Source organism: Heteronotia binoei, chromosome 1, assembly GCF_032191835.1.
Source record: "Heteronotia binoei isolate CCM8104 ecotype False Entrance Well chromosome 1, APGP_CSIRO_Hbin_v1, whole genome shotgun sequence".
NCBI classification, from domain to species: domain Eukaryota; kingdom Metazoa; phylum Chordata; class Lepidosauria; order Squamata; family Gekkonidae; genus Heteronotia; species Heteronotia binoei.
In genome coordinates, this window is record NC_083223.1 from 250997238 (window position 1) to 251011566 (window position 14329).

At 47.9% G+C, this 14329-nt stretch overlaps 1 protein-coding gene across 1 annotated transcript in view; it reads left to right on the plus strand.

Annotated features, from left to right (window-relative positions):
* Positions 1-14329, plus strand: part of LTBP3 (latent transforming growth factor beta binding protein 3) — a 70031-nt gene that overhangs the window by 52535 nt on the left and 3167 nt on the right. Inside the window, exons 12-27 of the mRNA XM_060252398.1 lie at positions 63-188; positions 765-896; positions 1007-1135; positions 1725-1844; positions 3298-3420; positions 4402-4524; positions 5061-5180; positions 5982-6110; positions 6229-6390; positions 6514-6597; positions 7356-7484; positions 7684-7821; positions 8497-8637; positions 9155-9316; positions 9554-9631; positions 12824-12955. Of these exons, the coding sequence (XP_060108381.1) occupies positions 63-188; positions 765-896; positions 1007-1135; positions 1725-1844; positions 3298-3420; positions 4402-4524; positions 5061-5180; positions 5982-6110; positions 6229-6390; positions 6514-6597; positions 7356-7484; positions 7684-7821; positions 8497-8637; positions 9155-9316; positions 9554-9631; positions 12824-12955 (2028 nt within the window). The remainder of the gene's footprint in view (positions 1-62; positions 189-764; positions 897-1006; positions 1136-1724; positions 1845-3297; positions 3421-4401; positions 4525-5060; positions 5181-5981; positions 6111-6228; positions 6391-6513; positions 6598-7355; positions 7485-7683; positions 7822-8496; positions 8638-9154; positions 9317-9553; positions 9632-12823; positions 12956-14329) is intronic.

Below are 14329 nucleotides of genomic sequence, written 5' to 3' on the forward strand. Positions count from 1 at the left end.
TTGCTATTTTCTGCTGCTACAGACAGACTAACATAGCTACCCATCTTGGTCTTTCTCCTCAGAGACGGACATCTGCAAACTTAACCGCAACATCTGTGGCCATGGAGAATGCATCCCTGGAACACCGGTCCACATGTGCCATTGTTATTCGGGGTACCGCTGGCATCCTCAGCTTAAGCACTGCGTAGGTAAGGGACATTTTCCCTTGAATGCACACTCCTTTCTTTTTACACTCAAACTAAATTACTCACAAAGTCATCCTTGTGTGTACCCTTGGCTCATGATTTTTAACACTGCAGACTGGATGGAGCATAGAGGTTTGTGAAAGCCAGTTTGGTGCAGTGGTTAAGAGCAGCGGATTCTAATCTGGAGAAGCGGGTTTGATTCCCCACTCCTCCACATGCAGCCAGCTGGGTGACCGTGGGTCAGTCACAGTTCTCTCAGAACCATTCTCTCAAGACCAGTTCTCTCAGAGCTCTCTCAGCTCCCCGTACCTCACAAGGTGTCTGTTGTGGGGAAGGGAAAGGGAGGAGATTGTAAGCCATTCTGAGACTCCTTCAGGTAGTGGAGTATAAAACCAATTCCTCATCCTCCATTTTATCCTCACAATAGCCCTAGTTTACAGGACATGAGTGGGGATTCTAATCTGAGTTTCCCAGACCTGAGTCCAGCACTCTAACCACTGTACTATGCTGGGTCTGGAGTTTTGCTTTGCCCGGAACAAGCAACTGTGTTCCTGCTCAGATTCCCTCTTCCTTCCCCAGATGTGAATGAGTGCGAGACGGAGCCGTGTGGCAGTGGGAAGGGAGTGTGCATGAACACAGGGGGTTCCTACAACTGCCATTGCAACCGGGGATACCAGCTGAAGATTCACAAGGGTGTGCGGTCCTGTATGGGTAAGTTGTCCTTAGGTCTGAGCAGGGGGAGAAGGGGCAACATACCAGGGGAGGAGGGGATGCATAGGACTGACCTGCTTACTCTGTGCTGCCTTCTTTCCCCTGCCTAGATATTGATGAATGTGCCAAGCCCAATGTCTGCGGAGACCGTGGCTCCTGCATCAATTTCCCAGGATACTACAAGTGCGATTGCCATCCAGGCTACCGACTGAAGTCCTCCCGACAGCCTCTGTGTGAAGGTACTGGACTGACAATGGGAGGCAGGGATGGGGGTGTAGCTGTCCAGATCTGGGGCAGAAGCAAGGCTCAGTCCTAGAATATGAGTGAGCATCTCTGAGCAAGAATACTGTACTGCTCTCAAAGCTGAGGAGCTAACGCCTGGTCCCACTGCATGACAGGGTCTTCTGGCTGCCAAATGGCTTTGTCTGCACTTACTTCCAAACCCCAATATTGCTTTAAGGAAGTACTGATTTAGGAGTTTAAAGTGCATAGCACAACGTTTTTGATTTACACAAAATTCCTCCTCACACAGAAGTTCTAGAAAAGAAGGAGGCAAAGGCTTCTTGGCTGCTTGGTTATTGTATGCTGGCAGATTTTCCACTCTCCAGATGGAAGTTGTGGCTTGATTTGGCCATGGAGCCTAAGAAAGTGTTCTGTGTGTCTTGAAAGGTTGCGTCTTGTACGCTAGCTGTCCCAAATGTGGGAACAGTTATATCTATTGCTCTGTGAAGCCAAGGCAACTCTCCAGACATTTCCCAGCACATTGCTAATTTGTCCTTCATTGTGTTTGTCTTTTTTTTTTCCAAATTACCATCATTTCCTTTCTAGACATTGATGAGTGCCTTGACCCCGGGACATGCCCTGAAGGGAGATGTGAAAACAGGCCTGGCAGTTACAAATGCATCCCCTGCCAGCCAGGCTTCCGTGCCCAAAATGGAGTATGCTATGGTAAGAGATCAGGTGTGGGCTCCATCCCAGGGCTTACTTTAATCTAAACTCTCCATGGCCTAGCCCTGGAACTCATTTTCAGTGGCAGGTTCCTGCCCCAGAACCTGTGAAATAAAAGCCAACATCAGAGTGACTTCGGGTATATTCTGAGGCTCTTTCCTTGAGAACTGAGTGACTGCCACCAGCCTCAACACATCAAGGCCTAGATGCAAGATCAGAATAAAATATACCTTCCTTCCCAGTTTCTTTCCATTTAAAAGTTGACCATTGGTCTGAGTCTGACCACTGTGCGCTATCGTTTCCAGTGCTGGTTGCAGAATCCTGACTGGTTATAAGATCTTCTGCCCACCTGTGGATTTGCTGCTAATGCTCACCTACTGTCCATCATCAAATTTATCCACACGGGAGAATCAGTTTTCACTTTAAAAATAAAAAAAACAAGGTTCTCATGTAAAAAAGAAGTAGAAATGGTTTCTCCCTCCCTTATTTATCAATTGCATTTTTATCTTTCATCCTGGAACTTGAGGTGGTGGTTCCTGGGTGGTCTCTCTGTCAGACACTGAACAGTTCCAGAACTGTTTAGCTTTAATGGTACGCTCGTGACTGTGTGAAAATCTGAATAAGACTGGCTTCCTTGCAGAGATGCAGAAAGGTTCTCCTCACAAAAACAGCAGTGGCAGAGTAGGAATCACCAGGGCAATATTCATACAGACTATCACCAGTGCTCCCTCTAAGCTGTGAAGTCTTGTGAGCAAAAATTCTGCTTCATGGGCTACTGGCATTAAAGTTGTGAGCGAGGCATTTGGCTACTGCATAAATTAGTTTGCTTTGCTCCAGGGCCGTCCTTCCTGAGCTAAGACAAAAATGTGCGAGGCTAAAAAACTGAGCTAACTCAGCTTAGAGGGAACACCCCCCCTCCCCCCACTGCTGACTCCTCACTCTGCCCCCACCTCCCCTTTCTGTTCTTTGCATTGGTACAGAAATGCTGAGAGATGCTGCACCTCCTTTCGCCCAACATCCCTCCCCCTTCGCAGCAGAGATATGAGCTCTTTGGCTTAGCTGTGGAAAGGGGTGGGGGGCAGGGAAATCCCATTAAAGGGCTGAAGGGGAGGGAAAGTGGAGCTTAGCTTTGCATTTTCAAGGTGGAGCTTAGTTGTGGCCCTTCGTTGGATTGGCTGCTGGAGGGGCTTCCACATATAAAACCCCTGTGGGAAAGCCCTTCCTTATATGCCCCGTAAAATGCTGTTTGCAGGAGTCAGGCAGCAATTTTTCTCCAGGCCAGTTTGACCAGGGATCCTGGAGGTTTTTCACCATCTTCTGGGCATGGAGCAAAGGATAGTGGTGGTTGGCAAATATTTATGATTTCCTGCATTGTGCAGGGGGTTGGACTAGATGACCCTGGATGTCCCTTCCAACTGTATGATTCTAACCCACTGGCTTATTCTCCCCACAGATGTGGACGAGTGCTCTGAAGACGCTGTCTGCAAGCATGGGTGGTGTGAGAATGTGGCTGGTTCCTTCCGCTGCACCTGTGGGGATGGATTTGTTCCTGCGCCAGATGCTCGCAGCTGTCTTGGTATGCCTTTCCTTGGTTGGGGGGGTGGGGGTGGAGAGGAAGAAATCTGCACAATCTGGTGTGTGTGACTTCTTAGCAGCCCAGCCAATGGCAAAGGAGAATTGCAGCAGGCAATAACAGGCTCCTAGCCGTGCAATTAAAGCACCCTGGAGACAGTGGCCCAGGAGTTATATGTGTTGACCAGGGACATGTCCTACATTCTGGGTTAAAGTAAAGGACTCAAAGGCAGAACATATTATGATGCCTGTCTTTTAACATGTGCATAGGGTTGCCAAGTCCAATTCAAGAAATATCTGGGGACTTTGGGGATGGAGCCAGGAGACATTGGGGTAGAGCCAAGATCAAGGCTGTGTCAAGCATAATTGAACTCCAAAGGGGGTTCTGGCCAACACATTTACAGGGACGGCACACCTTTTCAATTCCTTCCTTTCATAGAAAATAATGAAGGATAGGGGCACCTTCTTTTGGGGCTCATAGAATTGGACCCCCTGTTCCAAACGTTTTGAAACTTGGGGGGGTATTTTGGGGAGAGGCACTAGATGCTATACTGAAAATTTGGTGCTTCTACCCCAAAATACAGCCCCCTCAGATACCTGCAGATCAATTCTCCATGATTTTCTATGGGAATAAATCTCCATAGGGAATAATAGAGTTCCCAGCAGACATTTCCCTCCCCTTTCCCCCGCTTTCTGATGACGCTGAAGCGGGGGGAGGGTCTCCAAACCAGGGGATCCCTTGTCCCCACCTGGGGATTGGCAACCCTACATGTGCAGAATACCTGTCTCATGTGGTAACTGTGCTATGTTGACTGTCAGCTGCTTTCTCTTTGGAAAAAAGGGTCCTTTTAACTGCCCTTGAAGAGTTTAGGCCAGCCGCGTGCTAGCTGGGTGCTTTGCAGGAGAGAACACGGACCATTTCTCTGACCAGAAAGGGGCTTCTCAGTCCATTGTTGGGCAATCCTGCTGGCTTTCTCCTCTGCAGATATCAATGAGTGTGAAAATGGGTCTCTGTGTGCCAACGGGGTATGCGTGAACACGCTGGGATCCTTTAAATGCCAGTGTCCAGTAGGCTTCCAGGCTGTGAAGGAAGGCCCCCGCTGCGAAGGTGAGAACAGGGCACGAGCCGTGTGCAGGATTATTCTCCATTTTGGCTGGAGGTTGGGGAAGAGGGGTTCTTACAAGCTTCATTTGAGACAGCTTCAAAAATGGGGTTGGAATTCTAGGAAGAGAAGGAATTCTGTGTGAGCGTGAGCATGTGTAGAATGCTGCTCTGTTTCCTCACCTCCCTAACTGCAACAGTTGCTTGGGCCCCAGCACCTTTCTTGAAAAAATTAACTGTGGTGTGGGTGAACATGGGGGAGGGCAATCTTTGACTGGGGCACTCCTGGGAAAAGAGACTGGATGGTGCAGGGGCTGTGTGTGTTTCTTTCCTTCATATTCTGGGCTTCAACCCAGAATAGCTATTTGCTGCCACCTCCAGAAATGGACATAAAGCTAAAAAGTACCTTTTCCTGCCCCACTGATTAACTACAATTGGCCTCTGTAGGTGTAATCAGATCAAGGCAAGCCTTTCGGATATCCAGTTCCTTTTTTTTCTTTAGAAATGAACTCCTTGTTTCTCTCCCTGTTTGGTCAGTGCAGATGTGAATGAGTGCGATTTCCCAGCTGCCTGTGTGGGGGGAGAGTGTGTGAACACCGTGGGCTCCTACCAGTGCCTGTGCCGACCAGGCTACCAGTTGGAAAGTGGCAGGAAGTGTCAAGGTTTGTAGCCTTTTCCCCAGTCCCCGCAGGGCGGTAACCCAGAAATGACTGGGGTGGGGCAAGAGGAGAGAGGCTGTCTGCTTGCCTGGACAACCTGGAAGCCTGTGGAAACTGCACCCCTGGAATGGGAGACCATCTTGAACAGGAGGGTGTCCTGCCTGCAAAAGACCACCCCCCAAGGACCATTCTCTACCCAGATCACCTAAACGTCTGCTTGGTGTGGCACACAGCTTAGCTCACTCCCTGGTGATGTGAGCATCAGCCCCTGGAACCATGTTGCCACCTGCCAGATCCAAGCTGAGCCCATTTTGCTGCCAATGATAATGGAGCTTGGCTTATCTCTGACAAAGCCTCTGCTTAATGTTAGCATTCAGACCTGGCTCCACTTGCAACTACCAGGGATGTGGAAGGAAGGACAGGCGTGTTTTGCTTGGGCCACAAAATACTTTGAACAGCCCTTGCATGCACCCTGTAATCTGGCCTGCAGACAGTGGGAGACATGGAAAGGCTGGTGAGATTGCATGTTGCCAAAGGGGGGAGAGTGCCTTTGCCTTTGGTGCAGACCAATGCTCCCTCTAAGCTGTGGAGTCTTGTGAGCAAAAATTCTACTTCATGAGCTAGTGGCATTATAGTTGTGAGCTACTGCATATATTAGTTTGCTCAGGGCCCATTTTTCTTGACCTAAGACAAAAATGTGTGAACTGGAGGGCAAAAACTGTGAGATGGCCTACACTAACTCAGCTTAGAGGGAAGGGAACACTGGTGCAGACTAGCATATTAGTGTAGCCTTGTCTCCTTTAGATGTGGATGAGTGTGCCAAAGACCCTGACCTCTGCCAGCCACATGGAGCCTGTGAGAACACGGAGGGCTCCTTTGTGTGCGTGTGCGATGACGGATTCACTCCCTCGGAAGACCAACAGAGCTGTGAGGGTGAGTGCATCTGGAGGTGGGGGGGGATTGCTGGTGCAGCCTCTCTTGTTTCTGAAAGAGTGCCATTTCTGGGATCGTGGGCATGGGAGGGTGACCTCTGTCCCTCTTCTCTCTCCAGAGCTGCCCCACAACAAAAAGGAGTGCTACCTGAACTTCGATGACACCGTCTTCTGCGACAGCGTCCTTGCCACTAACATCACCCGCCAAGAGTGCTGTTGCTCGCTGGGGGCCGGATGGGGGGACCACTGTGAAATCTACCCTTGTCCTGTTCTCAATTCTGGTATGGGAGCCAGATATAAGGTAGAACTGGGAGTGGGAGGTGAGGAACAGTTAGGGACCAGGAGACACAGGAGGCTCTGCATTTCGTTAATATCTCTACTCTCTTCACCACCACCCCTTCTAGTGGAATTCCATACTCTTTGCCCAGATGGCAAAGGCTTCATTCTGGATGACACCACCCTCAACTATGGCATCCCAGCACACCGTGGTGAGTCTTCTGAGATCCAGCATCCACTAAGTCTCAGTGCCCAAAATACCCACAAGAAAGCACGCCCTGTTCTGAAGCAGGTACCCTAGATAGGCTTACACCCTATTCTCAACTCCACCAGATTGGAAGTGCATAGTTTAAAAAGGGAGTCCATTTGAGCCTGTGCAAAGTGCCTCCCCCCTGCCCACATTTCTTAGATTTTCGGAAAGGCTTCCATGGCAAACAGTACGGCTTAGCCTTGGAGTTCGTCTTGGGACCATAAAATTGGAAAGGAAGGGGTGGTGGCTGAGTTGTAGAGTGTCTGCTTTGCATGCAGAAGATCCTAGATTCAATCCCTGGCATCTCCAGTTAAGGACCAGGTGATGTGAAAGACCTCTTCTCGAGACCCTGGAAAGCTGCTGCCACTCTGAGTAGACAATACTGACTTTGATGGACTGATGGTCTAATTCAATATAAGGCAGCTTCATGTGTGGAACAACAAGTGCTGGTATAGCAGCCGCCCTCCGTTCTCTGTCTCTGGCATGGAGTCCTGGGAGGTTGACTGCTTCAGAACATGAGGTTTCCGTTTAGCTATTGGGTCTAATTAATTACTGCTGATTGTTCTGTCCTTTATTGAAAGCGCAGTGGCATCTGTGCAACTATGGTAGCACAGTCCTTGTGTAAATAGTGTGAAGAACTGCTTACAGAAATGACACATTGATTGCTGTACTAGTGACAGGAGAGATGTGTGGACTGACCACCTCCTCCCTTTGTTACAGACATAGACGAGTGTGCCCTGTTTGGGCAGGAAATCTGCAAGGAAGGGAAGTGTGTCAACACGCAGCCTGGTTATGAATGCTACTGCAAGCAAGGCTTCTACTATGATGGCAACCTCTTGGAATGTGTTGGTAGGAAGTGGGGGCAGATATGCATCTTGGTGAGGCAGGGCAGCTCCCAGAGCAAGAAACTGCAGGCGGAGGTCTCTTGTCCCCATGTGGGAAGACACTTGCATGTGCTCCCTTTGTGGGTGCATGTGAAAGCCTGGGCACATGGGCTCATGTACATGTGAAAGCCCCAGGATTTGACTTGTACACATCTCTTTCTCAGATGTGGATGAGTGTTTGGATGAGTCCAACTGCATGAATGGGCGCTGTGAGAATACCCGAGGGGGCTTCCGCTGTGCCTGCCCAATCTCTACCATCTATGATGCCACCCAGAAGAAGTGCATTAGTGCCAGTGAAATCGGTGAGTGGTGTGCCCTTTGAAAAGCAATTCGCAGCCTGCACCCACCTCCCTCTTAAGGCCTGGTATGTTTCTGTAGCAGGGAATCAGGAAGATTTATTTACTTAGGTTATTTGTAGTCTGTCTTTCTCACTGAGACTCAGGGAGGATTACAGAATTAGAAAACAATGCATTAAAACAGTGTAAGACATACCATAAGCAGTGGAGAAACTGGGTTACAATAATTAGAAGATAATTGCAATAAGCAGTGCAAAAACTGATGATTGAAAAATGGAATAAAAAATGTTCAAAATGGTCTACATTGAGGATTTGGTAAAATGCAGATTAATTTAATCATCAGCCTTTTCACTGATCAATCAACAAACCATTCTTTAATGCGTGTGCCTGCATCAAAGCTTCAGTTTTCAAATATCCTTTTGTTTGGTGCTCCAGTTGCCTTCTGTAATGAGCAGTTTTGTAAGGAACCCCACTTGTCTGCTGTCCTTGTTGAAACTGAGAGAAATGCCACAAAATGAACTGTGGCTGGAACTGTCCTTACTTTGGCTTTATGCATCAGGCCTAGAGATCAAGGAAGCATTAAAATGTCAAGGCAGGGACATCCCATCTAATTGGGAAAGGGTGTGTGTGTTGTGGAGGGGACACAAATCGAACGGCTTGCTCTCCTGTTCATGCTCATAGATGTGGATGAATGCCAAGATCCTGGGGTGTGCAAACTGGGGCGCTGCACCAACACCGTGGGGTCTTTTTCCTGTGACTGCCACCCTCCCTGGACTTTGGACCCCAGCGGCAAGGAATGCCAGCTCCCCGAAACACAGGCAGGTAAGCCCTGTAACTCTGCAGGGTTTGACCTGGTGGATTCTGGGTACATTTGCTAAAGGAGATCCTGCAGCTGAGAGATGGAATAGCATAATGGCTATGATGAATCAAACTAGATAAAAAAAAGATGGGTCCAGGTTCCTCTCAACTGTGCAAGGAATGGCAATTTAAAAATAAAGCAGAGCCCATCTGAACTTGGAATGTCACCATTCTAGGGAACCCAGACCCAACTCTTAAAAGAGCAGCTGTCCAGTTTGGCCCTGAGACTAAGCTCTGAATCAAAAAGCCACTGGTTCAAAGCTTACTTCTGCCCTAAACCTGCAGAACAATTATAGGCATGCCATAGTTTCTCCAGCCATGTACCCCTTTGCAATATGAGGGTTATATTTCTTGCCTGCCTTACAGGATTCTTATAGGGATATATGTGAAGCACTTTTGAATGTTTAGAAGAGCTATACAAACTCTTAAGTACAATTAAGCTGGGTACTGTCTTTGTTCCCTACCTAACCCTACCCTACAGACAGGGTGACTGACCGTCGCGATGTCTGCTGGCAGCTCCGGGGTGAGGACGGGATGTGTTCCTCTCCATTCAACGGCCACCACCTCAGCTATGAAGAATGCTGCTGTCAGTATGGGAAAGGCTGGGGCTACCAGTGCCACCCCTGCCCCCCACGTAGCCCAGGTAACCGTGGCATGTGTGATGCGATAGATGAAGACAGCACTAGCACTTAGCATGTGTAGAGTAGAGGGCTTTTTCTCCTTTCAAGAATGAGTCTGGGGAGAAAAGCTTCAAGTTACAGCTGGACTTTAGGATGAAAGGTGTGGAGGGCAGGTCAAAAATATAAATAAATCTACAAAATGAGCCAACAGCAGTGCCTGTGGGAGTGATAAGACCTGTCACTTTTATGTCTTGTCCTAGGCCTGAACTGTCAGTCGACTCCAAGCGAGAGCAACTCTTTCTGGGACTTCAGCGCCTTGTTCAGCAAAGTGCATAAAGGTGAGATTTATGGGGAGAGGGGCAGAGGGAGGGAGGCAGCTGAGGGAGCTCTGTCTCAATGTGATAATCACAGGGTGGGGACTGTAATCCCATTGGGAGGAAGCAGCCCATTCGTGTGCAAAGGAAGCATTTTTATTGGAGCCATGAAATGTACAGGGTTTCTCTCTTGCTGTGAGAAGGGCTCTCTCTGCATCTTTGTGTGTGTGTGTGGATGTATGGGGGAAGAGAGGCTGGCTGCTTCCATGTTTTTTTTAACCACCGTTGTGAATGTAGAGGCACGCGCACTGGCACTCGAGCTTCCACATGGGGGTGTTTTTGCACACCTTTTCTCTGTCAGCCTCCACCTCCCATGCCACATTTCCAGCTGTGTTGACTGTGAGAAGATAAGAGTTGGGTCAAAGGAACTGACTTGTGGCAAAATGCTACCATGGCCTTGCTTCTTTGCAGAATGATCCCTTGCCTTTCCACACTCAGGTTCACAATTCCATATTTATTGAATGAATGCAGCCATGACTGGGATGGCCAGATCTTGGAAGCTAACCAAGGTCAGCCCTGGCTAGTATTTGGATGGGAGACCACCAAGGAAGTTCATGGGTGCTATGCAGAGGCAGGCAATGGCAAACCATCTCTGAATGTCTCATCTTGAAAACTCTACAGAATCACCATAAGTCCACTGTGATTTGACAGCATTTTCCACCACCTATGCAGGTGAAAAGTGGAAAGTGAGGAAAGGAAAGGTCCCCTGTGCAAGCACCAGCCGTTTCTGACTCTGGGGTGGCGTTGCTTTCACAACGTTTTCACGGCAGACTTTTTACGGGGTGGTTCGCCATTTCCTTCCCCAGTCATCTACACTTTCCCCCCAGCAAGCTGGGGACTCATTTTACCAACCTTGGAAGGATGGAAGGCTGAGTCAACCTCAAGCTGGTTACCTGAAAACCCAGCTTCTGCGGGGATTGAACTAAGGTTGTGAGCAGAGCTTAGGACTGCAGTACTGCAGCTTTAACACTCTGCACCACGGGGCTCTCTAGAAAGTGAGGAGAAAGTGCTTAATCCTTCTTGATTTATTCCCCAGTTAGACTTTTAGTTGTAGTTTCAGAGCTCAGCTGGCAAGGAGGAGAGAAGAAATATTCTGAATTACCAGAGATGGGGAGGAATGTGCTGGAATCAGTAGGTGCCGCAGGGCTCAGTACTGGGTCCCATGCTCTTTAACTTGTTCATAAATGATTTGGAGTTGAGAGTAAGCAGTGAAGTGGCCAAGTTTGCAGATGACACTAAATTGTTCAGGGTGGTGAGAACCAGAGAGGATTGTGAGGAACTCCAAAGGGATCTGTTGAGGCTGGGTGAGTGGGCGTCAACGTGGCAGATGAGGTTCAATGTGGCCAAGTGCAAAGTAATGCACATTGGAGCCAAGAATCCCAGCAACAAATACAAGTTGATGGGGTGTGAACTGGCAGAGACTGACCAAGAGAGAGATCTTGGGGTCGTGGTAGATAACTCACTGAAAATGTCAAGACAGTGTGCGATTGCAATAAAAAAGGCCAACGCCATGCTGGGAATTATTAGGAAGGGAATTGAAAAAAAGTCAGCCAGTATCATAATGCCCCTGTATAAATCGATGGTGCGGTCTCATTTGGAATACTGTGTGCAATTCTGGTCACCGCACCTCAAAAAGGATATTATAGCATTGGAAAAAGTGCAGAAAAGGGCAACTAGAATGATTAAAGGGTTGGAACACTTTCCCTATGAAGAAAGGTTAAAACGGTTGGGGCTCTTTAGCTTGGAGAAACGTTGACTGCAGGGTGACATGATAGAGGTTTACAAGGTTATGCATGGGATGGAGAAAGCAGAGAAAGAAGTCCTTTTCTCCCTTTCTCACAATACAAGAACTCGTGGGCATTCAATGAAATTGCTGAGCAGTTGGGTTAGAACGGATAAAAGGAGGTACTTCTTCACCCAAAGGATGATTAACATGTGGAATTCACTGCCACAGGAGGTGGTAGCAGCTACAAGCATAGCCAGCTTCAAGAGGGGGTTAGATAAAAATATGGAGCAGAGGTCCATCAGTGGCTATTAGCCAGTGTGTGTGTGTGTGTGTGTATAAAAATTTTTTGGCCACTGTGTGACACAGAGTGTTGGACTGGATGGGCCATTGGCCTGATCCTACATGGCTTCTCTTAAGTTCTTATGTGCTGGACAAATTAAATATTTGCTTGCCTTCCTTCCGGTGTGTATTCTGCCCTGCATGTGGACCTCTCACCCCACACCTGCCCATTGTTTGTCAGATTCCTGTTTTGTGAATATCCCTTTCTGGCTGAGAAAATTCACCATTTGGTATTTTTAGAAATAGGCTTTCATCTCCCTTCCTTCCTGCATTTCCTAAATATCTATTTATCCTTCAGTTCTCTGCTTTTGGTTGGTCTGGGGGAAAGGTATGACTAGGATATGAAGGCAGTTTGTAAAAAATAAACAGGTTTTTGAAACCATCTCTTGCCCTTCTTAGTCTGTGAATCTGGAGGCAGATTGCTCTCTGCATTGCTTCTGCAGAGTTATTGTTCTGTTCCCCCACCACACACACACCAGATTTAATTTTGGCTTCTGCATGATGTAATCATGCTATGTCTTTCTCTGCTCCACTGTGACTTTTCCTAAACCTCCTTTGGTAGATCATTGCTGAAAGAATTTGGGGGAAGTGTGGAAGGAAAGGTTTTGATTTCTGCACTTCCCTGTCTATATCCAACACCATTCTCCTCCTCCCTTCCCATTACTAATCAGCTTTTTTCTGTTTTTTAAAAAATAGGTTAAAAAGTTACATCTGGTCTACCAGTAATTTATACAAAACAAAAAGCTCACTGGTATGTGTGGGGTGCTGGTGGTGGTGGGCAGGACAGGAAGCATGGAGTAAATATCTGTGCAGAGGCAACATTGCCACTGTAAATGCAGAGGGAAATTGGGGGGGGGGGGGGGAGAGTCATCAGTGTGTGTCAGCAATCTGGCTCTCAGGTTTTTTCCATCTCTCAGGGCAGGGGCAGCAAATCAGTACCAAGGAAGCTGTTACAAGGAAATTATACAGCTTTGGCGTTCTCACCTGCCTGCCCTCATTTTGGGGATTTCTACCATTTGGGATGTGAACCCTTTAAGGGTGGCAGCTTGCAGCCTGGAGACCAAACTGTTTCTGTCCTGTCTTTGTCACAGATGCTGACAGCTCAGAGGAGGACTCCGATGAATGCCGCTGCATTAATGGCCGCTGTGTCCGCACCCAGCAGGGCTTGGTCTGTGAGTGCCCATCGGGCTTCCAGCTGGACAGCACTCACACTCGCTGCTTGGGTAAGGGGGGAGGGCTTTGCTTTCCCAGCATGCCCTGAGACAGCACTCTTGGTCAGACCAAACATTGATGGGATGTTGTTGCAGCCCCTTCAGTGCTTTATGCAAAAACACACTGCAGTAGACAGAGATGGCAGGGATTGCCACAGTAAGCATGCTTGTGAATGGTTCCTCATCCTCTTGGAGAGGAGTGACAAGTGGAGTTCCTCAAGGATTTGTCCTGGGACCTGTTTTGTTCAACATCTCTATAAATGATTTGGATGAAGGAATAGAGGGAATGCTTATTAAATTTGCCGATTATACTAAATTGGGAGGGGTTGCAAATACAGTAGAAGACAGAAATAGGATACAGGATGACCTTGACAGGCTGGAAAACTGGGTTAAACCAATAAAATGAATTTTAGCAGAGATAAATGTAAAGTTCTGCATTTAGGTAGGAAAATCCAATGCATGGTTATAGGATGGGGGAGACTTCTTAGCAGTAGTATGTGTGAAAAGGATCTAGGGGTCTTAGTGGACCATATGCTGAACATGAAACAACAGTGTGATGTGGGGGCTAAAAAGGCAAATGCAATTTTGGGCTATATCAACAGAAGTATAGTGTCCAGATCACGTGAAGTAATGGTATCGCTTTACTTGGCTCTGGTAAGACCTCACCTGGAGTACTGTGTTCAGTTTTGGGCACCAAATTTTAAGAAGGATATAGTCCAGCTGGAACGGGTCCAGAGGAGGGTGACGAAGATGGTGAGGGGTCTAGAGACCAAGTCGTATGAAGAAAGGTTGGAGCTGGGCGTGTTTAGCCTGGAGAGGAGACAGCTAAGAGGTGATATTATCACCATCTTCAGGTACTTGAAGGGCTGTCACATAGAGGATGGTGTGGAATTGTTTTCTGTGGCCCCAGAAGGTAGGACCAGAACCAATGGGTTGAAATTAAATCAAGAGTTTCCGGCTCAATATTAGGAAGAACATCCTGACAATTAGAGCAGTTCCTCAATGGAACGGGCTTCCTCGGGAGGCGGTGGGCTCTCCTTCCTTGGAGGTTTTTAAACAGAGGCTAGTTGGCCATCTGACAGCAATGAGGATCCCGTGAATTTGGGGGGAGGTATTTGTGGGTTTCCTGAATTGTACAGGGGGTTGGACTAGATGACCCTGGCGACCCCTTCCAACTCTATGATTCTATGATACTTCTGAGAAACTTTGGAACCTTCCCCTCCTTTTTTCTGCTTCCTCCTTTCCTGAATTCTGTAGCTCTCCTTATTGCAGAAGAATGTGCAAAAGCATCTCCATTTTGTTCCCTTCTTTCTATCTCCTCAATGATTGAAAAATTGCCCCAAGGTTTCCAAGAAGAAGACTGCAGATTTATACCCCACCCTTCTC